The sequence below is a fragment of the Melozone crissalis genome, unplaced genomic scaffold (assembly GCF_028551555.1).
Source record: "Melozone crissalis strain CALT ecotype California unplaced genomic scaffold, PUWL_Pcris_2 ptg000016l_1, whole genome shotgun sequence".
NCBI lineage: Eukaryota > Metazoa > Chordata > Aves > Passeriformes > Passerellidae > Melozone > Melozone crissalis.
Genome location: NW_026535794.1, coordinates 23,440,396 through 23,463,910, shown reverse-complemented (window position 1 = coordinate 23,463,910; position 23,515 = coordinate 23,440,396). Strand labels below are relative to the sequence as shown.

At 38.1% G+C, this 23,515-nt stretch overlaps 1 protein-coding gene across 6 annotated transcripts in view; it reads right to left on the bottom strand.

Moving 5' to 3' along the window:
• The window catches only part of CDK14 (cyclin dependent kinase 14), a 344,941-nt gene that overhangs the window by 133,596 nt on the left and 187,830 nt on the right, over window positions 1–23,515 (bottom strand). For all 6 annotated transcript variants that reach the window (XM_054273458.1, XM_054273457.1, XM_054273460.1 and 3 more), the window contains one exon: window positions 21,318–21,411. In XM_054273458.1, coding sequence (XP_054129433.1) covers window positions 21,318–21,411 — 94 coding nt within the window. The remainder of the gene's footprint in view (window positions 1–21,317; window positions 21,412–23,515) is intronic.

Below are 23,515 nucleotides of genomic sequence, written 5' to 3'. Positions count from 1 at the left end.
GTTAAAGCTACTTTTCATTGACAAGGATCAAGCTATCTGAGAGCATTGGTTACAGAGGCTAGATAACTTAGCTCAGAAATAACTTCAATCCTCAGAAATTTAGATAAGATAAACAGATATAAATAGATGCTAGGATAGAAGATTTATACAGACGGTAAAGAGGATTATCAAGAGTGTGGCATGAACAAGAATGCACAGCAAAGTGTTTTTATTTTAACATGGCTGCAGTACACATAAAAATAGTAAATTCTTAGGAGATAGACTTTGACTCGTGCATTATGCTTTGTCTCTATTCATTTCAACTATCCTCCTTCTTGTAATGTAAGTCAGATCAACTTACAGCATCAAAGTATTTACACTTCTCACATGCATTCTCTGTTCACGTGAGAGGTTCACTCTCCATGCCCTTGACACAAGCAGCAATCAAAGGGAGAGAACTGCTCTAAGTAGTTCTCCCAAACCTGGTTTTCTTCATGGCAAGTAACTGTCAAGACTTGCTTTAAGTAAAGCCAGGAGGAATACTTAAATTACCAGCTCTAGAAATACATTTCTGAACAAACTGTGGAATTTAATATTTCACTAGTACAATATTTCTTTTAAAAAATTTGCACTCAATTTCTAACATGAATGAAAATGTTAGATTCTTTTGAATATCTATTAAAAGCTCAGGCCCTGGAATAAAAGGTTGATATTCTGAGTGAAAGTAATTCACATTAGTCTGGTGCTTGTTTTGCATTATTCATGTACAAAGGACCCTCTCAGCTCTGCAGATCATCTGAATAAATCTTTTGGACATGCATACCTTGAGTCCTTGTGACATTCAGTGGTCACTTACATTATATGTAGCAAGCCCAAAGTTAGCAGGAAAATCTTTGGTCCAAAAAATGTGAAAAAACAACATCTACTCCAAATCATTTGGAACTGAAGAGATATTTTAAAATTTTGTTTGCTACAATAGACACATGAATTAGGAGCATTAAAGGAAGGACACCACTGTAGAATACTCGTTTCATTTCTTAAGCTATGTAAACATTTCTTCACATTGATAAATTCAAGCTGAAAAAAATTCTTAGAGGCAGGAATGTCAAAGTTAAACACAGAAAGTTTTTCTTTAACTCTGCCAGAAATTTATGAAATTAAATTTAGAAATGAACTTAAAAACTTGAGACAAAAGTAAATGAACTCTAAAATAGATATAATTTTTACTTATGAGCTTTGCTTTATGCGTCTAAGGGCTCAAATTTATAGAGCAGTTTAAAATAGCCATGTTTCTAATCTAAGAATATTAATCTAAGGATATTTTTTCTCCACAATCATATACAATAGGCAAACAGTCCAACTTGGCTGTAGTATGATCAGTAGAAGGTGAAAGCAGAGCACTAAGGTGACAAAGGTGTCAGTATCAGTGCAGCTATAGAGTATACATTCACACAGCTATTTAGGTATGCAAATTCAAAAAAAGATTTTATTTGTAAATATTGTTTGTAGCACATTGCTTTCAGTCCTTGCGATATGTCTTAATTGCCATTTGAATAAGATAAACCTGGCCCTGCAGCCCTGATTCATCACAACACCCGTGTTCATCTCATTATTGCTATTAGCGAGAGCACAATGCTCTCATTAAACATTGAGGAAGTTTGGAGACACCCTCGACACTGTGTCACAAAATCAATTTGCAAATAACTTCCATTTATCTTCTGTATTAATCAAGCTCCTGGTGCCAAGCACCTCCCAGACCAGGAGAGGGAGCCCGTGGATCAAAAACAGAGATTCTTGCATCAATTTAAATTAAGAAACAGGGTTCTCAACTTTGCAACCCCTCTTAGTGAATCAAAGGAATATTCTCTTATTAAATAAGATATATTGGTTATGAATATATTTTTATGAATATTAAAAAATAGCCACATTCCTCTAAAAGCGTGTTCTTATTTGCCTCTTATTTTAGATGAGACAGAGGCAGCTTTGGGACTGCACAGATAAAAAATAAAACCAGCTAACAAAATCTGTAACTTTCACTGTTTAAAGGAATCATACTTGATTCAGTGTTTCTTGTTTCACTAGTTTCCCAATCCATTTCTTCACTAATATTCTAGCACATCTGCCACCACAGTATCTAGGAGCCAGCTATGAGCAAGTTCTGTGCATTGGAGTACTCAAAGCACCTGCAATATTTATACCTTCTCTCAAGGGCAGCAGTCAGGCTGAAAACAACTGCAGGTTTCCTAGCATCTAAATGCCAACCATTTTTGAGGTAGAGACACTTGGTAGTTCAGGAAAGGATCCAAACACCTTATTTCAATGCATGGTACAAACACTATAAAGATCATCCTTCCACACAATTTTTTAGCACATGTAACACAAAAATTCACAATATGTGACAACCAACAAGCAAGGAGGAGAGGGCAGCAGTGAAAGAAAGAACTGTGCTTTTGGATAAGATGAAGCAGTCCCTGCCCACAGGTAAATCTACATAAAGAGATTTGTAAGCATCCCTTTGGAAGTGATTCTTCTGAGCAGCAATCAATCCCATTTTGATGAGGGGGATTAAGCAATCCAAAGAAACGAGTTTTGACATTTGCTGTAAACAAAGGAAAGTGGGGTTCACACTTAACACCACAGTGGAGAAGAATCTGCCTTGTTTTGCAGCTTACAAGAGAGAATTAAGGCACCAACATGGAAAAGGGAAGGGAGAACCCACCAGCCTTCTGCTTTTAGTGGAATACTCTGTCACTTAGCAGTGAAGAGTGATTACCCAGACCCAGACAGCAGCTGAACACCAGGAGCTGTTCTTTCACAGGTGACCTCCTAGCCCCAGCTTTCATGGTCCACCAATTCTCATCCTAATCATGACACCGGGAGTTCTGTCTCCTCTATATTTTAACACTTTTTCTTTCCATTTAATCTTCCAAAACCATAAAAATCACCACTGCTGTCACAGCAATCAAGCTCCAACTTAATACTGGAAATAAACTTTTATTTAGCATTGAGAACTACTTGAAAAATAAGACTAACTTGTTTGCTTTCTCTACTGACAATTTTCTTCTCAGTAAAGTAAGCATTCAGCTTGCATGGTTCAATAGCCTATTTTCTTTAAATTGAATTACTAGCACAAGACTAATCTAAAATTCTCATATTTGGAATGGATTTAATTTTTTCCATAGTGACTATAGTTTCTGCAAAGAAGACTCCAAAATCTACTGGGGTTCTGCTGTTCCACACCACAGATAACATTCTGGGATTTTTTGTTCTCTGACAAGGCATATAAAATGATGTTCTCATTAGAAACTTGCTATTAAAAATTAGGACCAGATTCTAATTCCATTTGTAGGATGAGAAGTCTATTTATATAAAAATAACTGATTTACAATACATCAGGGTACTGAGGATGAAATACCTGTACTGCCAGTTGATACCATTAGGGTTTGGCAGAAAGTCATAAAAACAGAACCTGCTGTTCAAATCTCCATACACAAACATGATATAGAAAGAGTTCCTGGGAAATGCAACAAGAATGCATCAAGGGCTACTGAATTACCTTGTTTTTTTAATATAAGAAAAATTTGGGGGTTAGCATCTGGTATTGCAAGGACTCGCCATTCCCTGGTGTACAAGGGAATAATTAATTTACAGTGAGCTTTGCACCACTCTACCAACACAATTAGTCATGTTGTCCTGTGCTCTGCTTCAAATGCAAAACCATCCCACATTACTGCCATCAATTAGATGAGCAGCAGTGCAAATCTTTCCTACCAGCTCTTTCCCAATTGCTGGCATAATTAATAAAGAAAAGCATTTCCTTTTACACTGCAAGTTTTGAATAGACAAAGCTGCATATTACTGATATATACTGATATACTTTAACCCTTGTTAGAGCTGATGATCCTCAAGAAGGATGATGGTTTGGACTTCAACAAGACAAAGAACCTGCAGCCTGTGATATTATCCAGAGCAGAATGGAAGACAAGAGCAGAATGCAAATGAGCTGCCTTTCCTTAGACAAGAGTTATGGAAATCAGGCTAAATCATATGCAGAATTTTAAATTTTTTTAAAGTTAGGTCAGCTTGATGAACAACCAAAGTTTAGTGTAAAAAAAAAAAAAGTATCAGGGGAATGCAATTTTTTCCTTTTAAAAGAAGAGTGGATTGTTTAAAAATGCCCTACAATTTTAACCGGGAAAAGTTACAAGCTGGATATAAAAATGTTTTCTTCTTTTATTGTACCTTTTAAGGATGTTCAAGATTTTTTTTCCAGTCTTCTTGTTTCCTGGGTAAAATATACTGCATTTAGTGAATCCTAGGCTGTGATGTACCATGGGAGACTGCAGCTCTTTGAGGAACTGAACTCAATCAAAAGAGGAAGAGAATAAGCATTGCAGACCATTTCCAAATCAGCAATCCCTTTCTGTTGAGTGAGATTTGGAGGTTTCAGATGTTTGGTTTTTCAACAAAAATTTGTTCTGTTCTTTGGAAACATAAATATCTAATGAAGTTTTAAACTTAGTAAAAAACCTAGGTGCTTTCCATTCCATTAGGGGAAAGTACATTACTGCTTTAGATTTGTCTCTTGAGGAGCAGTGTGAGCTCCAGGGTTTTTCCATCACTCTCAGAGCCACCTCTGGACACAGAATTTCTGCTCTGGAAGAGCAATGGTCCTAAGCCATTTGTCCAGATGATCCACCTACAGCCACATTCCCCTCCTGAGGAGCAGACTCAGGTGGATCTGAACCACATCCTTCGCAATCTGGAAAAGTTCTGTGTTACAGCCCAACAATGTCAGTGAGCACAAAGTACAGGCAGCAGTGAAAAGCAAAGAATGAACTTCATCCTTCAGCTTAGCACTTGGTTTCAGTATAACCAATATAGGTTAGAAAAAGCATCCAGTAACTATTTGTGTATTCTGCATGCTGAGTCAGAGTCTGCTGACTGACAACTGCAGCGAGGCTTCCCTTGGCTCCCTGCTGGGCACAATGGTGACAGCTGAGTGTCAAGTTTAATGTCCAAAACACAGAGCCAGAAATGGAACTGCCTCAACACCAATCATTTATTTCATTTCTTCACATCAGGAGTTTGGAGGTTTGTTTTTGCAGTTCAGTTTCCATAAGGGCCTGCAAATCTATGAATTTGTGTAATGCACTTACAGGTTTGTTAGGGGTCAAACACATGTTACCCTTGGGAATGTTGTGGAAGTTCCATGGTTCACAGCTGCAGTAAAAAAGTAACTTAATTTCTGTTAAATTGGCAAGAATATATTTATTTGGATATGTGAAAAGTAAAAACCACATGCCTATTCATTGTCCTTGAGATTTAGAATATTGAAGCCTTACTTCATTAAATGAGTAGCAAAAATTGCACATAGTTCCTAGACCAGGAATTCATGTCCGTTCAAAGTTAAAACAACTGAAGTAAGATTGTGTAATCTAGGCAGTCTCTTCCCATGGAAAGCAATAAGGACCTTGTTCAGAACCTGAAAACCATATTTTAATAAAATTATTTTTCTTCCATAGCAAACTTTCTGTGGTTTTTTCAGTCAACTGTCAACAAAATATCCCTTCATTATTCCCACACAGATAAGAAATTAAATGCCAGTGAAACAGATTAAAAATATAAAAAATGTAATGCAACTGATTAAGGATACAGAAAACATAACTTGTATGATTCCTCTTCAGAACAAAATGTTAAACACTTTGCACACAAATACAGAATTTCAAATTCTTATTCTTAGTTTTATGCATAAAAGAGGTGATAATTTTGTTTGCTTTCTTATATGCAAATGCTACCAGAATCATGAAAAAAATCCTTATAATGGCAATACATGGCAGAAGGAAAAAAAATTCAACAGCCACCATTTTACATGCATAATGATAATGTGCAAAAGAATATTTTTTATTTGAACTGCATTCAATCAGGAAATTAATTCAGAATTATGGATTTAAGAGAAAACAAGGCTGGTTAGAAAACAAACTGGTTGGAGTATTTATTTTACAAGTTATTTTGTAAATAATCAAAACATGGTCTTAACAAAAGAAAAAAAAAGAAGGTATTAAATTCTTTCACTAGCCTTATGAAGCACCTGCTGCACAGATGATGAGGTTGGGAAGCAAGAGCAACAGAAAAAAGGCACCTCCCTCACCAACCCCATAAACCTGTTCTAGCTGTAAGGAAAGTGATGCTGTTTTGTGAAAAACTAGAAGTTATTGAAGCTTATTCTTATTCTTATAAGGTGAAAAAAGAAGCAGTAATAACAGAATGAGGTTCAAGAAAAGCCTGACTTAGGCATCAAGTGGAATATCATCATTCCATTATATGTGGGTAATTGAACCACTTCCTTTAAGCATAAGTAGTGATTCAATACATGAAGCTGTATTCTAAAACCTTGGGGTGATGTGCCAGTATGCATGAAGGAAGCAAAATATTCCCACAAAATTCTAATAACACACATTCATTTGAAAAAACAAAACATCAAGCTCAACTAATATTTTTGCTTTGGCTCTGTCAAGGATGAAAAATGAGGTACTTGAAACAGTAGAGGGCCCAACTGTTCTTAACTTCCTTTCCCCATGAGGCAAAACACAGTGAAGTCTTGCCAGGAAACCTTTTTAATATGTGATTTTTTCCATCCTTACTTATGTACATAAACAATATTTTAGTAGCTGTCTGCGTTGCAAAGTTAAATTTATTCCAACACTGTTTCCATACCATTTGCAGCACAAGTAAATTCATCATTCTCCTCATGGCCACAGTGACCAGAGGCACCTTTCTGGGGAGCCTGGCAGGGGCAGCAGTGCAGCTGTGCCAGGGTGAGGAGGGCAGGGGCACTGGAGGGTGCCCAAAGCCAGCCCAGCCCTGCCCACTCACCCTGCACCAGACAGCTGGCACCAGGAGGAGGAGGAGGAGCTGGGCAGCTCTCACTGCACACATAGCTCTGCAGAGCATCAGCACAAGGTGAAATGAAACCCTCCAGCCCTACAACAGAGCACCACGGGGGTTTGACATGCCAGAGTCTTAAATGTTCCCTCAGGGAAGGGTTTTGGTTACTCCAAAAGGTAACTACTAAATGCTTACTACACTTGGACAGGTCTGTTCCTGTGATTTGATGAGATGACTCTTAGAAACAAATTCTGTCCATAATCCAGACTGAATTGAATCAGCACAAAACTGGAGTATTTAATCTAAATTTCACAACGAGAAAAGGCAAGGGTGAAACAACTCATGCAGGACTGTGACATCCTCTTCCTACAGGGAGTCAGCACATTTCACCATAAGGCCCTATTTTAGTAACTCAGAGCATTCATGAGTTCACATGGTGGAAGAAACTAGTTTTTTAATTTAGTGATTCTTACTAAAATATTTACGTGAATGGGATGAATGCTAAAAAAGAACTACAAAAAAGGATTTGGCAAATTTATTTTGAAAGTAAGAGGGGCCTAGGATGTAGAGACATAATCTGAAATTAGCAGCAAAAAAGGAAAAAGGAAACTCCTGACAGAGACTGCACTTTCCCTCACACCAGTGCAACCATGCAGCAATTTTGCCAAATCAAAAGCTAGTTAAACGATGATGAATATGGTAAAAGGAGATTGTTTAGCACCAAAGTGAAAAGATGGCTCCTTTGTGAGAGATGCTCCATGTTGAACTGCTAAAAGCAGAACAGAGAACCTGTCCTTTCATCTTTCCCAGCCACCTCTGCTCAGGAGTCTCCTTCCATCAGCAAAAATTCCCATAATCAGAATTTAAAAATTCTGACATTAAACTAGACTTAGGTTCTCTGGTATGTGCTTTGGAGCTGCAGAAACTATAAAAGACCTCAACAGGATGAAACTGATCCTTATTAAAAGAGAAAAGCTTTTGTAGACCTCAAGGCTGTGGATCAGGAAAAGACTGGGAAGAAAATTCATGTAGAAGACTCAAGCTAACCTCAAAAGATTTCTCTCCCCCACTACAAGTTTGGTATTCTGAGATTGACAGAGCTTGGGAGCTCTCAAGTAAGCTTACAGAGAGGGAATGATTTCACTGAGGAAGAGATTGGTGTTAATACATGTGAAGAAGCAGCTGCTGCTGCTAGATGTGCTGGAAGGTCTCTTCCTCACTGCTTGGGAACAAACAGAATGGATTTCTTTACTGCAAAGCCACCAATTTTCTGCCAGAAGGACCTTGTGGCTCTCAAGTCATGCTTGTTTACATATTCTTTAAAATCTGCTCTGATTTGCTCTGTACAGATAGTGATATGCTCTGCATTTCCCATTTCCTATCCTGTCTAGGCTGCAAAGCCTTTGGAACAACCCACCCAAACAGAGAGTCCTCTCCTAAACATGCTCTTTAAAGCTTTATTTCTAATTTTTTTACTGACTTATTTTCTTTAAACTGAAAAAGAGGAATAAAAATAAAAGCCAGAACTTTGTGGGAGGCTTTTCTGAAATGTACTTCCAGAAGCCATGCTGTGCTGGCTCAGCAGCTGGCTCATTTGAATTCCAGGTATGCACTGTACAGGGTTTTTTGGAAATGCTGGCTTATCAGAAAAGCAATGCTCCCCTTGGATCATAAAGCTGGCTTTATGGTCTTTTTGAAGACCATAAAACTGGCTCAGTTAACACATATGAATTCCTACCTGGTGTTGTAGTACCCAATCCCATTGACAGAGGCCAAGCTACACCATTGCATCAGGATACTTAAGGGCTTAAAGCTGCCATTCAGCTGGAAAGCTTATTTAAATATTTAACAGACCAAAGTGTGCACATTCCTATGAATCATCATCAAAACAGCAAGAAAAACCTTTTTATTTAAAATAAAATTACATTTCTTCACTATGGTGTCATTCAACTACAACTGTTTAAACACACCAGAGCTTTTGGGATCACATCCTTTCTCCGCAAGGATTTTCTCTGACCCACTGGTTTTCACAGGAACCAATCAAGGTTCCCCCAGAACAAACCTCCACTCCCAAGCAGTGAATGCACAATGCACTTCTCTGATGCTGGAATGCTTTGTCTCTGGCCTGGTGCCCAGTCCCAGCACGTCAGAGGAAGGATTGTGCCTGGCTCTGACACCACACCAGGCTCACCACTCCCCACGCCCCAGGAGCAGCACAAGCACAGCACAACAGAAGCTTGTGACACGTGCTGCTTATGGGATAGAAATATACTTGCAGAGGAAAGCTGTTGTGCTAAGCAGAGAGAACACTAGAGCTGATTGATCTCACTGTCTGGGGAAAAAAAAAAAAAGTATCATGAAAATTCTTTTTCTCCCCTAAAAAACCAGGGGAGGTAACATACACTGAGACCTATACATGAAGCCTGGTACTCAGCATCACAGAACAGCACGACATTCGAATCTGATCTAGAAGTTTTCCAGCTCCTTATTTTGCCAATTAAGGTCTTGGTCTTGTAATAATTTCAATTTTGAATGGACTTGTGAAGCCACATGGAGCTCAGTGATGCAGTGGGTATTTTGTCAAGTTTTTAAAGCGACAATCTGCAGAAAAGGAAGGCTGCCAGTCACACTGCCATTTGAAGAATGTGCAGGTTCAGGTGGTACAATGTTTCTGAAACAGTGAGGGCATTAATAATGAGCTCCAGTTGTGATGGCTATATAGATAGATAAGAGTACTCTTCTTGGATGTCTAAATATCCAGCTGATTCCTACACTGAACCTTATTAGAAATCCCAAATCAAATCCCTTGAAAAAATGTCTAACCTTATCACTTAAAATCCATTTCAAGTGATACAGTTGGAAGTGTGCCTCCTACAACAAAACACAGCATGATGCTTGGGGTATTCACTCCAAACAGCAGTATTTTGCTGCTACAAAAGAAAAGAGTTTTATACTATCCTTCTGAATCACAGGCACAGAACAAGCAAGAAAAATGAAAAATGGAAGTACAGAAATATTTTCTTCCTATAAATGGGGGAAATGTCAGCCTATGTCTGATGGAGAGAGAGTGGCTGTAAAAGCAGCTGAGACATTTTAAGTGGGGTCAATGCAGAATCCCAGGGAGTTACGAATTCTCACCCAGAGGATGGTAAGATCTGTGGGAGGACTGGCTGAACAGAACCTGCATCCTCCAGTGCAGCCTAGAGAGCCAGCACACCTCACTCAGAGCACTTTGGAAATTTCCAGTAAATTTTTTGCTGAAACATCTACCCATTGTCCTGACACTTTCTTCACCTATTTCCTTGCAAACCCATTGAAAGGAAGGGCTTCACTGCCCTGACACCATGAGGTACATGCCCAAACATTGAGATCAGAAATGGGTTTTGAAAGAGTACAGAATGTTGGGATGATAAAATTTTCAAAAATTGGAAGCTGTGATTTAACCATTTATCGCTCATTTAGCAGTTGTGGCCTTAAGCAGATGGCAGATAGCCTGAGTTTTCACTTTGCTTATTTAAATGAAGATGAAAGCTGGTCTATCTCAGCTGGGAGGGGCAGCAGCACTGCCAGCTTCAGTGAACCATCTTGTTTGCTCTGACATTGGTGCACTGGGTAACTCTGTCCATGACTTCTGAGCTGGCAAAAGCACCAAGCAGGAGGGACTAGGCTGTAGCCACCTCCTGTCTCCAATTAAACCTTACACTGCCTGCAGGGCACTGCAGTGGCAGATCCTGCTCTTGGCAGCCCTGCTTTAGGGCAAAATGGAGCTAATTCCCAGGAGCTGCTGCAACTGATCCTCTCTGCTCACTGGAGAAAGGAGCTGAGAGGACTCAGTGTTTGGGGAACATACTGCCTGCAGCTCCAATATGAACTGAGGGGGCTTACACTGAAATAATTAGTGGAGTGTGAGTGAATTACAGCAAATTCTCAAATGATTTGAGCTACTTAACACCTGTATATCATGCTCCATTTTTTTTCCCAGAAAAACAGAATAAAAAACAATCCAGAGGGAGAAACAGGTAACTAAATAAATAGGATACAAAAATTAAAAAAAGAAAATTTGCATATATCTCAAGATATATGAGAATGAGCTTCAGTACCACTGGTAGTCAATAATGAGAGACAGGAGGGGGAAGACTGGAGTAACAATTTCTTATGCTCTGTCTCCAGTACATTGAGGTCCACAGAAATGCATGGCCTGAAATATTGATGACATGAAGGCTCAAAAATGATGGGGCATCAGATACAACAACAGTGAAATGTCAATTTTAATTTTTAACATGACAACTCTGCTACTACAAGGTCTTTTGGGGGTAAATTTTAAAGATCTCACTGAAATAGAAGAGAGAGAGATACTACACAATGAAACTTGGACAATCAACTATGCAAGTTATCTGAGAGAAAAATCACCCTCTCAACCCTGTAGGCACAGCTGATCTCTTGGACTATGTGAGGAATGCAGATGAGCAGCACAATGTTATCATCAAGCTATTTAAAAGGCCACAAAAGCAACAAAACCATGAGAACATTAGCAAGAAGAAGATACTATAAAGCAGAAGTGGTAGGAAGCTGCACCAAAAGTACATTTTAGTGAAAGTAAATGTAGCCCAGTGAAGAGATGACTTTAGTAGCAAATAAGTGTTTCACTACCCTTACTTTTCAGCTACATTCACTGGTCTGAATTTTTTTATGGAATATGGTATTGCAGAGTTTTCATAAAAAAACCCATTAAACAAACAAAAGATTATTTTCCCTGGGTACAGTTTGAACTGCTCTGAACTGCTGAGCAGCTGATAAAGTGATACGATGCAGTGAGGTCAGCAGGGCCTCATCATCCCACCCCTCCCTTTGCAAGAGGAAGGAGGAACACTAACACACTGCAATGAGCTGGCTCAGCAGCACAGCAATCTCACTCATCAGACCAGGGCAGATTATACCAAAATGCACGGCATCTCAAACGTCCAAATTATTAAGGTCTCTTTTTAAGTAATTAGGGCAATATGTTTTATGGATGCACACCAAGATGAGACATGAAGGATAGGTGAAGAATACTTAAAGGATTGATGAAATCCTTGGCTGCTCTTCCTCTGGTTTTCATGAAGGGCCAGTTCAGAGATACAAAATTCATGTACTTTTGTTTCTCTTATGAGAACAGCACAATTACCAGGTACTGTAATGCAATCACATTCAGGATACATAGGTTAAAAATGCACATATGTTCTAAGATGAAAATGAGTTATAATTCAAATAACACCATTTTGAAAAAGAAGTAGATTTAGAATATTTTAAAATATCTGCGAAAGGAAGTAGGCTTTATTTTAAAGTAATAAATCCCTCTTTATAATGCAATAAAGTTTAATCAAATTGAAAGCTCACAAAGTCAACTGATTTCTCACTTATCAAAAGATACAGAAGTCCAACTGCAATCTTCCAATGTTCTAAGTCAGATGCTAAAAATCTTCTTTGATTTGTACTCATCAGGGTAATCATGCTTATGTGAGAACATACCTGCTGTAGCACACTGCATTTTCTGCTAAGTATTTACCTTATGCTGTTCTGCTCCATCACCAACAGGACTGAGAGTTTGCACTGCAGCCGTTTGGGTCCTATTCTGCCCTGAGAAAGCACTGTGAAGAACTCTCACTACAGTGTCACAAAATATATTGTTAGCTTTCTGTGATGTACTTGGGAACAGACCTCAGTTGCCAGAAATACAGCGACACAGTGATACACATGCACACTCTAAAGACAAACAGCAAACACAAAACATTCCTCTTCCTGCAACTGACAGCTGGAGATTCCTGCTCTGCTTTAGCCTCCAAGTCACCTTAAACTGAGAGCTTAGAAGACTGTGGAAGGAAGAACCAAAGCAAAAGAACAAAACATAATACTACACAGCTCATAACCTGCTCTGTTTATTTCACACTCATTTGAGAATGCCTATTGCATTAAGATCCTAGCCAGGCAATTCTCCTATACTCAGGATCTTCTGAAGACTTTTTTTTTTTTTTCACATTTTCTTATTTCCCTTTTCCTACTTATTAATACTGATTTTGTCAGTAGGCTTTTCTTTTCTCTGTGCAAGTCTCATAAGAAGTGGCAACACACAAACAGTGGACACACAGAAATTGTGTGACAGCAATTTTATATGTATAATTAAAACCTGGATGAGGTTGCAAAAATTTTTCAACATATGAAAATTTTATGCATAAGTTATTGAACCATAGCCATTTAATGAACTAGAAAAGCAGCTATCCTAATCAAGGTGTACTAATGTTTGCCCCTTGAAAACTTGAAGCCTCCTGAAATCACTAAGCTTACCTCAAAATTTACATTTAGCTCACTATGGATCAGCAGCTTGTGAAAATGAGAGTTGAAGACAATCTTACGGCAACTGCTCAGATTCTTGCTAAATTAATACCTAGTCTAGGGCACTGATAATGGAAACACTGAAATAGGTAATAAAGCCTAACTTGATTCAAATTAGGCTTACTGCAAATGGTACCTCAAAGCCTTTGCATAGGCTGAAGGGGCAGTTTCCCCCAGACACCATGACAGAGACAACCATTTACTTTTAGTAGTTCTAAGGAGGACAGAAGAAATTGTCTATTATTCTTGAAGGCTATAAAGAAACGTGTGTAGACAGGCAAGACACATCAATCTCTGATTCTCATAACCCCTCTCCAAAATCACCATGTAAAACAGCCTCACATTGATTTTTAGACAGTTTTAACCTTAAGGATGTTTCAACTTCTGCTACAGATCATAAACAACAATTTTGGCCATCACGATGCTACACAGAAAACTCACTTTTGACAAGAAGTGCGCAATTCAGACACAAGTGAAAGAAGAAAGGGAAAAGGGAATATTCAAGTGCAATGAATATTGTTTCTTTACTTATGAAAGAAAAAGCAATGTGACAATTTGATGCCTGATAATTTATTATCTCTCCTAGCAAATAAAGCCAGCATACCAGGGTTTTTTCTAGTGTGTCTGTGTTTTTTATAGTACTATATTATCTTGTAGAATAAACTTTTTGATAGCAGACCACCACTTCTTCCCAGAATGGGCTTCATCTCCCACAAATGCACAAATTGCTTGCAACTGTTTTTCTGTTCAGGGTCACCTGCATGCAAAAATGTTTGCAATTACAGTCCATAACACATGTGGACACAACATGCACAGAGAGGGATTTTACACAGCAAAGGAGATATTTCTGTGGTGTAAGGGGCCAAGAAGGAATGTGCCTGCAAAGATGGCAATCAGTGCACTGCTTTACACCAGGTACTGATTTGCACCAGCTGAGTCTCATCACATTTCTTTTTCAATGTATTGTCTGTAAACACCCTCTCAAAGGCTAGAGGCAAGTCTGGAAAAGAAACAATGCTTCCTTATAATTATAGCCCATTTCTCATTCAGCAAGTGAAATATGGCAGAAAGTAAACATTCTGATTCCAAAGAAAACCACAAAGCCATTGTTTTCCACTGAACCATGTCTTAATTTGTTTTCTTTTTCTGATAGCCAATTACTCCTCATGTTTTACACTACCAAGATGATAATAACCCACACTCTTGCAATGCCAACCCAGCCATGCTCAGGGTTTTGCTCAGAATTAGCAGACTAGACAGGAACATCTTTCAGGCAGATGACACCTATGTGCACGAGGTTATGTGCCTGGCTGGCCTGAAATCCAGCCAACCCTCAAAGCAAAAAGATGGGGTTACACATTAATTTATTATTTCCTCTCCTTCTCTTCTCTTCTGCTGCCAGCTGGTAGCTCCCCTGGAAAGTGTCCATGATACACTGGTGGGTGTTTTTATGACTTTAAACATGGATAAATGTGAGATTGAGTGCCCCAATTTCTAAAAGAAATGTTAGCAGAGTGTGAGATACATATTTTTTAGTGTCTCCTTTCCTAACACACATAGGCAATACTCCTCTAGAAAGTGTCCTACGTTTTTACAAGATTGCTGGTTTTAAATCCTAGGCCAAGTTTGTTTTCCCAGGACCATATGGGTTTAATGGTATAAGGCAAAAACAGCACAGACTATTGATATTCAGACATGGTGAGGATGGGAGCTCTTCATAAAAAGTGAATGCAAATTAGCATAATTTACCTTGTGCCCTGTTATATGGGAAAAAAATCTACTCACACAGTAATAGACAAAACAATATAGTGCAGTCAGAGACCAAAAATTGGGCTGAAACTCCATAAAAAGAAATTTGAAGGATTACCAGAATCCTTTACAAAGCATGAACACACAGAAGATTTTACTTTGTTTTTTAAAGTTCATTTCAAAGGTTAATTTCACTTGTACTTGCCTAGTTTAGAATTACTTTCATTTGAAGTTTGGCATAAGACATAAAGCCCAGAGAGGAACCTTGTAAAAGTGGTATCAGTGCAAAACCTGCAGGCAAGTACAGTAAAATACTAAGTATTTTAAGTAAGTAACAGCTTCAAAGAATAGACCCACAGGTAGAGAATCCTGCTATTTATGTAATTAATTTTCAGTGGTGCTGAAAAGAAGTAAAATATTTTTCATATTGTCACTATAAAGCAAAGGAGAGGTAGATTTATTAGCAGGATTGCACTTCTCTACTTACATATTGTGTTAGATAGAAGTCAGCAGCATGTTTCTAAGTAATTAGTCTCAAAACCCCCCCCTCATTTTCCTCATGAAGTCATTGGTGGGGAGCAAATGGAAAGACATGGGAGGAAAACACAAACTTTGCCCTCTAAGCAAGAGCAATATTACATTTATATTACAATAGATTCATCCAACCAGAAGAACAGATGGCACCACAGACACTCTGACTACACAAAACAAAATTTCAGCCCACGTTCAGCCTCACAGTTACATGTATTCCATCAGAGATGAATGACCTGTGTTTTAGAGCCAAAGTATTTACTGAGTGAAAGAAAAACATATTTTAAATAATGAAATGGGGAAAAAGACCAATAGATTTGACTAAGTATCTGATTACACAGACGAACTTCAAAATCCAATGGTTTAAAGTACTCTTCCCTTGGGTTTAGCATTGCTAGCTTCCCAAAAGATGCTACTAATACAATGTACCAGAAAGCACATTTTCTTTGGGTCCATCATAGGCTTAAAAGCTCTCAAAAAGCATTATCCCAGGCTTCAGAGGATGTCAGTGACATGAAGAAAACCTTCAGATACAGAACTACAGGGAGTAAGCTTTGCAGCTTCACAAATGCCTGTTAACATCAGACGTGGAGGAAACACTACTAGCTTGCATTCAGGCTTGTATATCACAAGTATGTGTGCAAATATAAATAAAAATAATATTGCTAGCCTTTACAATCTTCAGTAATGGGAGAAACACTTGCATTCCCATCGAAATGAAAATGTAATTTTCCATAGCTATCTGAAATGGCAAACTCTTGTGTTTTGCTGCACAGCTCCATGTGGAAATCTGGCGTTTCTGGTGCTGCCCTTTGGCAGATGAGGCTGCTGGGTTCAATGCATACTGTTCCCTTTTAATTACTTTTTAGTACTGTGTGTTATGGTACCCAACAGAGCAACAGCATCCAATATCAGAGAGGAGTCCTCAGCTTATTCAATATGTGTGTCAGGAAATAGAGAAGCTCTGGCTGCCATTTCCCACTCCTGCTGTGACACCCTACCTGCAGTGTGATGCTGCTGCGGTGCACATGCTTCCCACAACCATGTTTGCAGAGAGAATATCCATTTTCAGACAAACCAGCCTTTAAATGCCATTGTCCTGCCTGTGCAGAGAGCTACAAAGTACCAGGAGAACTCTTTGTACATTATTCCTGCAGTGAAATCTAATTTGCAGTGTAGTGGCACCAAGGCCAAAGTTCAGGCAATGCACAGATTATTCCCTTATGGGGAAGGCTTCAGAGCCTGGGAGGAAAATTCACTTTGATCAATTGTGGCTCTCAGAAAGCTCCTGTAAGACAGAAAAGACAGAAATACCTTCCCACTTAAAAAAAAATAAATCTGCCAAAGAAAAATTTAGCTAACACAAGAGATTCAACTCTGGTCTGTTTTGAATCTGTTAAGAGCAGCAAGTATAAAAGCACATGCTTATATAAAAATCAGAGCTGTAACCAAGTTGATATCTCCAGTGCGGCATGCACAAGCATACTGCAGGCTGCTCAGCGTAATCAGCTTTAACACTCAACTAATTCATACTGATCATCACCAGATCCAAGGAGCTGTCAATTTTTCCATGGTATGGGGCTAGCTTGAAGGCATTTGGTGCAGCTTGAACATCTAGACATAATTAAATTTTATATTTACAATGGCACATTCTCCTTGATATGAAAACTTTAAAGTTTGCGTATGGAGATATGTATGCTAACAAATGATGAACGGGAATAAACTATTGATAAAGATCTTAGCTATTCCTTATCAGAAGCCAAATTATATTTCCCAATTTTGTGTAATTTTATTTTGAATCAACACATTGCCTCACATTTTTCCTATTCTCATGATTTTACTGCTCAACGTGCACTTGATCAAAGTTTCATCCTGTCTTGAGCACGGATTGCAAGATGAAATAGAAATGCTAAGATTACCTCTTCATGTCTTCAGTCCATCAGACCTAGCACCTTGCAACAAAAACCCAAGCTGATTGTGTCAGAGAATGGCAAAGCAAAAAGTTTGCAGGAAATTATGATGACACATCATTAGTTTAATACTTTGAGGCAAGAAACTTGTTAGCTCTTACAGGCTGTAATAACAAAAACCAGAAACGGAGCAAAAGGAAATGGCCTCAAGCTGCACCCAAGGAGGTTCAAGCTGGACATCAGCAAGAATTTCTTCACTGAAATTGTTGTCAAGCATTGGAACTGGCTATCCAGGGAGGTTCTGGAGTTGCCATCCCTGGAAGGGTTCAGGAAATGACTGGACATGCCATTTAATGGTTTTGTTTAGTTGACAAGGTGGCATTCAGTCAAAGGTTAGACTCAGCCTTGATGATTTTATGATTTAATTCTATGATACTACACTTTCCTCTCTTATTTTCTATGACACATTTCAACCCAGAAAGCAACCCCAGTTCCAACATACAGGAAAAAAGCAGGATCAAAAATGTAATCATATACTACATGATTAAACCAAAACACCTCTGCATTAAGGCACTTTATTCACTGTTAAACCTCTCTGGGATAGCAACCTGCTTATACATGTGAATCCCATTTGGTAAGCACAGCTTTTTCAAGAGAGCTTATCAACACTTTTAATTTTAGGTAGAAAAAAGAATTTGCATTATCAGATCCAAAGTGTAACAATAACAACTTGCAGCTGTTTATTCATCAACATCTCCAAGTGCTGGTCTGATTCTGAGAACAGATCCTGTGTATAAACCCTTGCTATTTTACTGAGGCCTGTGGTTGTAATAGAACCTGAGTACGCTTATTAAAAACAGCTGCTGTAACAGAAATAGAGAATCAGGGTATATTACCATTTGAAAACCCCCAAATTGAATCAATAGAAGTCAGGAGAGACAAGCTTAAAGAGAAAAGTCCTTAAACAAAACTGAAAGATCAACCACTGTTCTCAATCTACTATAAACAATCACTTAATTAAGCTGTTATGAAACGTAAATAAACACCATTCATAATGAGGAACAAACATATGTGGTGTGTTGGTTGCATCTATTTTTGCTGTGTAGATATGTGAAGAAGCCAGCAGTAGAGATACACAAAAACATTTAGAGAACCTCTCTGACTTCAACTTCATAATTGCCAAAAGAACATACATAAAATATATTTTAATTTCATTTACATAGTAATGGCCTCTAAACAATAGGAAATCAAACAGCCATTTAAGGTTTTTAAACTGTTATTCATGTTAACTTTTATTCACTTTTCTTGGCTACTATTTCTTACATTTTTTCCAGTTTTCCTACTACAATGTAAGCAATTCCCTAAGAGCTGCAACCTGGCTCCTAACACACTAAGGACATGTAGCTATGACTAGCAACAGCAGATATGACAAAGATTAATGTTCCTTTTTGTTCCAAGTTGTGTACAAGGTGTGAACAAAGGGATTACTGGATCAGAGTGAAGGTGGGCTGTGCCTTCCACCGTTTTCAGAAGAGAGCCCTGTGTTAAAAGAAAACTGTCACTGGTGGATGCTGAAAACGTGAACTTTGGGAACTCTGTCTGCAAAAGTCTTTTTTATGGCTGATGTGTTTCTTTCACAGCTGTGTAAGTGCTCACTGAGTGGGAGTCAATAATATTGGTTATCTGGTAAAACAACCTGATTCCTTTTCTCCTTCAGTGCTATTAACTGCCCTACTATCTATGATTCACTGGAGAATTAATGAATTAAATCCCTCTGTTCAAATACAAAACCAAACAAGAATAATCCTCTGGTTTATAACTTTTAAATAGATAACTTCAAGCCTTAATGATGCTTAAAGTACATTAGGAAGGCACCCATTGAAACTATTTAGCTAATGGTAACTAGATACTACCATTAGAAGGCCTAATTAATTGGTATTTAAAATTAACTCTGATTTGCCATGGACCATAAAACATCCTGACCAAAAATTTATTTATTTGATGGTTTGCAAAAGATCAAATTAAAGAAAAAGTATCAATAAATTATCACTTGTTATTTCAACACTCTTCTCAGTATTTGCAATTGCAGTTTAAAAACAAAATTTAAAATAATTGGTAGGCCTCAAAATTCATCCTAGATTGCATTAATCTTGACATTTTTACTTTCAAATAGTTGTGAGGATTGAGGGAAAAAATAGAAGTACATAAAAGGTTTACAGAAAGCATACAAAAATAGATTTATATGATACACCCATCACTGTCACTTTTTGCACTATATCTTACAATCTCATACAATAAATTGCAAATAAGATCCCACTAAAGGAAGAACCTGATTTCTGCTGTTACAAGTGCCCTCAATTTCAACAGCAAAAAACAGACAATAAGATTTTACTGCAATAAATGAGATGAAGCCCCAAGGAGGAATTAATACTTTCAAAATTTCATGTTCTATAAATAAGGAGAAAATTTCAAATTAATAAATGAAAAGCACAATTAGTTTAAAAAACAAAAGCCAGAAACTGGCTCAGAAGTTGCTAGCTTAAAATACACAAACTGGCAAACAAACAAAGCAAAGAGACACGTCACAGGAACTGCTCAGAACTGCTGCTCCCAGTCCATGTTGCAGCATAGCAATTCTTTCACAGCACAGAACTTTCAGGGTATTAGCCAACAGGGTGGAAAAACCAAATATTTTTCAGAAAATGAGTTATATTTATATCACAATCAAGTAAGGCTTTGTTTTAGAGAGATACTTTTTATGAGTCATTCCTAAAAGCATTTGCTAAATTCCCTGATGTCCCAACAAAAGCGATACAGTGCAAGCAAGGCTGAATAAAGTGAAGAATGTAAATTTTTTAAACATATTATGAAAGACTTTCTTCCTCTCCCCATGGACCAAGAAAGAATACCAAATAAATACTCTGCATTTGAAATAAATGACTACTGACAAAATAACCTTTGGAAGCAAGGGTATGCTCATGTTTCCCTTCTAATTTTATGGTCAGAAGTAAGGCAGAGATTGACGCGTTAGGGGCAAATGCTGCTCCTACAACACTTTCCCTGATGACCACCCAGCATTCCAGGAGCCACTCTGGTCAGCAGTGCCTTCCCTGAACAAACCCACTCCACAGCAGCACAGCTCCCAGCAGGGCACAGAGTAGAAATAAACTTTTATTGGGGGGTCAAGAAAAATTGTTCCTGAACCTTTTGTCAGGGTCAAACCCTTTTGTTTCGCTCTGGCCAAACCCAGAGCACAAAAGAAGAAAGAGCAAATGAAAATAAAATCCCAAGCAAACAAAGAAAACCACAACCCTGTGTAGAAAAATGTATAAATTATCATTACTCTTGAGACAAATTATCTTTTATTTCACTGCCAATGTAGATGTGCCATCAGTGCCTTTGAGCAGCCCACATGAAGGCCCTAACCAGGCTGCAGAAGCAGTAGTCAAGGACCCCTGCTGAATCTGAATATAAGCATGATTTCAAAATTCCTATTCTGTTTTTCTCCTACTTCCTATCTTGCTTTTTCTTTATACATCTATATAACAAAAAATACTTGGCATTAACACTACAATATTAGTAGAAGATCAATAAACCCATCCAGAGCTGTCCTCCGCAAAGTGAGGATGACAAACTGTCTGAATTTCCATTACCTTGCATTTGGAAAGATTTTCCACAATTGCATAAGCCTCCTTGTTTAAAAACAAACAAAAAAACTGAAAAAATGATAAACAGAACTTTTTACAAAATATATCAAGTAAACTGCATCTAGCCTGTGGACCGGGCTTCTGATCCTTGGCTCTATCAGTAATTTAATTCCTAACACAAAGAAATATGTGAACAGTTATTAATTGATCATTTTTAATCTTACTTCATCAATAAAGAACTCACCAGAAATATCCTTTCAAGTTGATCTTGAATGTCTTTCATTCCTGGAAAAGCAGCGACCCCTTGAATCATTTCTACAAAGATACAACCCACTCCCCTACAGAAGGAAAAAATAAAGGCAAAGTTAGAAAGATTTCTTATAGACCAAAAAGCCAACAATGTTTTTGTATCCTTTACCAGCATTTAAATATATTTTTTTTAATTGACGCCAGGTGGAAGGACAGACATGTGCATTTGCTAAAATCAGTGCATACAAATGAACACTTCTCAGGTGTTTGAAGAAAGGTGCAGAGGTAGCAGGAGTATGGTTGGTGAGTGTTGAGACCAATAAAGGCACAGCTGCTGATTTCTGTATTTGTGCTTCCCAAGCAGAATAGTTATGCTCCCAAAGAAACTCTGGAGATGTGGGAATGGCAGTGAGAGCATCCTTGGGAGAAGCTGAACGGGGACAGACCAAGGAAATGGAAGCACATTTAGCGTAGGAGGAGGATCTGGGAAAAGGTGAGTAAAAAGGAGAAGGGCACGTGGCTGCTCACAGGCACTGAACTTAACTACCACCCAAATGCTCGGGGATGTACTTGCTTGGACTTTCTTCTCCCCTCTTCCAGCAGAACTGAAAGCAGCTCAAAGCCCACAGCTGCTGACCCCATTCTCCAGAAGCTCTGGCTGAGGGGTCCTGCAGTGGGATGAGGGGTCCTGGCAATGGGTCCTGCATGGTCCTCCATGGGCTCTTTCCTCTCCCCACAGCAGCCACCTCCTTTACAGCTCCTATCCTTGGTTTCCCACACAGCTACTCCACACCAGTACCCCTCATCCCACTGAGTTCAGCAAGCGGCAGAAGTACTGGGAAATCAGACAGCCAAAATATCTGAGGCACACTAATTGCAACACAAAGAATGCATTCTCAAAGGCTGAGGAAAGCTTTTGTGACTCCATCTGAAATTCCAGATAAACTGTGAACTTCCTGCATCTCAAAAGGAAAGCAAATTACAAACTTGCACTTGTATCTTTTCCAGATGAAAACAGCTCAAGAGTTCCTTGTTCCCTCAGCAAAAATAATTTTAAGAGGAAACTTCCCTTTTGGCTATCAATAGGATGCAGAATTTGATTATATATTTCAACGTCTTCAATTGCATTTTTCTGCACACATTTTTCTACAACTTTGATATGCAAACACCCACATATGCTGTACAACCACGTCTGTGTAAGCAACCACACAAAACCACTCTTCACTCAAAGTAATAATATGTTTAAATCCCCAAAACATATATCAAAATTAAGTAGGAATTTGCAACACTAACTACAGCACCACCTCCTCCTGAAATTGAGAGTTTTGTTTCTGTATCCGAAAAATCCCAGCAATAACCTCTAATTTAACTTTGTTTTTAGAAGTAAGTTATTTGGAATGTAGTAATTACATACTTTTTCATTGCTTATGCATCATGATGATGCATTCAGAAAGCAGCATTTAATTTTAGGATTTGTGTGCATATATTGGAGAGGAAGTGGTTCTAGAATAAAACAACTTAATGAAAACAGGTTGAATGTTTTTGTTAAGACTGGAGCTGAGTACTTACAGATACCACTTAACTAAAAGTATCAGTAAATAACCTGTGCTTTACTCATCTCTCAGGCTTTGACAAATACTCAATAATGAAACAATTTTACATTCTAGGACAATGAGGGTTGATAGTCAATTTTTTGAAGAAAATTAAATATACATCACCATTTTCTTATTCTACCATCCAGAGCTTAGATACACTAAGTGAAGCTTCTCATGGCATAGAAAAGTTGAACAAAACTTTAAGAAAGCACAGTTGCAGGCAAATTTTAGAATAAATCAGGTGTTTATAAAAGAGAGGTTAAAATTTATGTTCCATATGCTTCTGTGGGTTACTAAATGAACTGAATTGATTAAACTGCCATTCATCATTTAGTCTGGTTAGGGCTTCATTAGGCAGAGATAGGCACAATATATCTTTGTCAAATGCTTATAAACAGTACCAGCATCTCAGGCAAGGAAAAATTCAAGACTTTACCCAGGAGCCATTTATTCAAGATGAGCAATAAAACAATTGAGCTTAAACTAAAAAAAAGAGGATCACAGTTCTATTCCTGCAACCAGAAAACAGGCATTTGATTAAATCAGCATACCACTTGAGAGCATATACAAATCTGAATCTGCAGAGAATCTTCATCTA